The sequence below is a fragment of the Penaeus monodon genome, chromosome 21, assembly GCF_015228065.2.
Source record: "Penaeus monodon isolate SGIC_2016 chromosome 21, NSTDA_Pmon_1, whole genome shotgun sequence".
Taxonomy (NCBI): domain Eukaryota; kingdom Metazoa; phylum Arthropoda; class Malacostraca; order Decapoda; family Penaeidae; genus Penaeus; species Penaeus monodon.
The window spans coordinates 23660916-23661798 of NC_051406.1; the positions used below are offsets into that span (position 1 = coordinate 23660916).

At 32.8% G+C, this 883-nt stretch overlaps 1 protein-coding gene across 1 annotated transcript in view; it reads right to left on the reverse strand.

Annotated features, from left to right (window-relative positions):
* Positions 1-883, reverse strand: part of LOC119586366 (probable methylcrotonoyl-CoA carboxylase beta chain, mitochondrial) — a gene marked incomplete in the record, with an annotated part of 10956 nt that overhangs the window by 8042 nt on the left and 2031 nt on the right. The window contains 1 exon segment of the mRNA XM_037935078.1: positions 191-369. Within this exon segment, the coding sequence (XP_037791006.1) occupies positions 191-369 (179 nt within the window).

Here is an 883-nt window from a genome sequence, read left to right on the forward strand (position 1 = left end):
TGGCATCAAAGAGTTAAGCCATTATACTCAAAATGCTACTACAAACATTAAGAAAAAACAACAGTATTTATAAAAGTTATACTTTCCAAGATAGACCAATCTTTCTCCCTAGTAACAACTCAAACAGCAAACATAATAAAGAAATTAAACTCCTACATAAGTTCTCATATCTCTTGCACCTTTTGATTACCTGAAGTGGAAGAAATCCACCAGCTGAATCTACAAGATAAATGCAAGGCAGACGGTTCATAGCACCAATATTCTGGGTCCGAAGGTTTTTGGTGACAGTGATTGGGTAGAAGGTTCCACTCTTGACTGTGCCATCACTAGCTCCTACAACACAGTATCTCCCATGCACTTTGCCAATACCTATGAAAAATGTGAAAGAAAGAGAACAATAATGAGAAGACTGTTTTCTCATAAAAAAACACTCGCAATGCAAGATAACAATTCCATATCTTCATTTTTAAGCTAATGAGATCCCCTCACAAGATTATACAAAAATTACAAAAGAGCAGACAATAACATAAATACAGCAGCCTTCATTAGCAACTTTGGTATATGTTTAACTCTATCTAGCAAAGAAGTGATAAAAGAGCTTTGGAGCAAATAACAAACTAGAACATTTAATTAAATTATCTAAACTTGATTATTCCTGAGTATATTTTTTTGAACTTACAGTAAACACTACATATCTCCATTAGGGTTTCATGTTATGTATTATATGCTATATATTATGCTTATAATCCAGAATAAAATCTTCAAAATTACAAGAGAGACTCAAAAGATTCTATCTCTTAAATCATCGCTTTTCTGCCCATGACTATAAGGGATATCTCAGTCTCAGTATCAATACACAACTGAAACATAATCACAAAGGAAA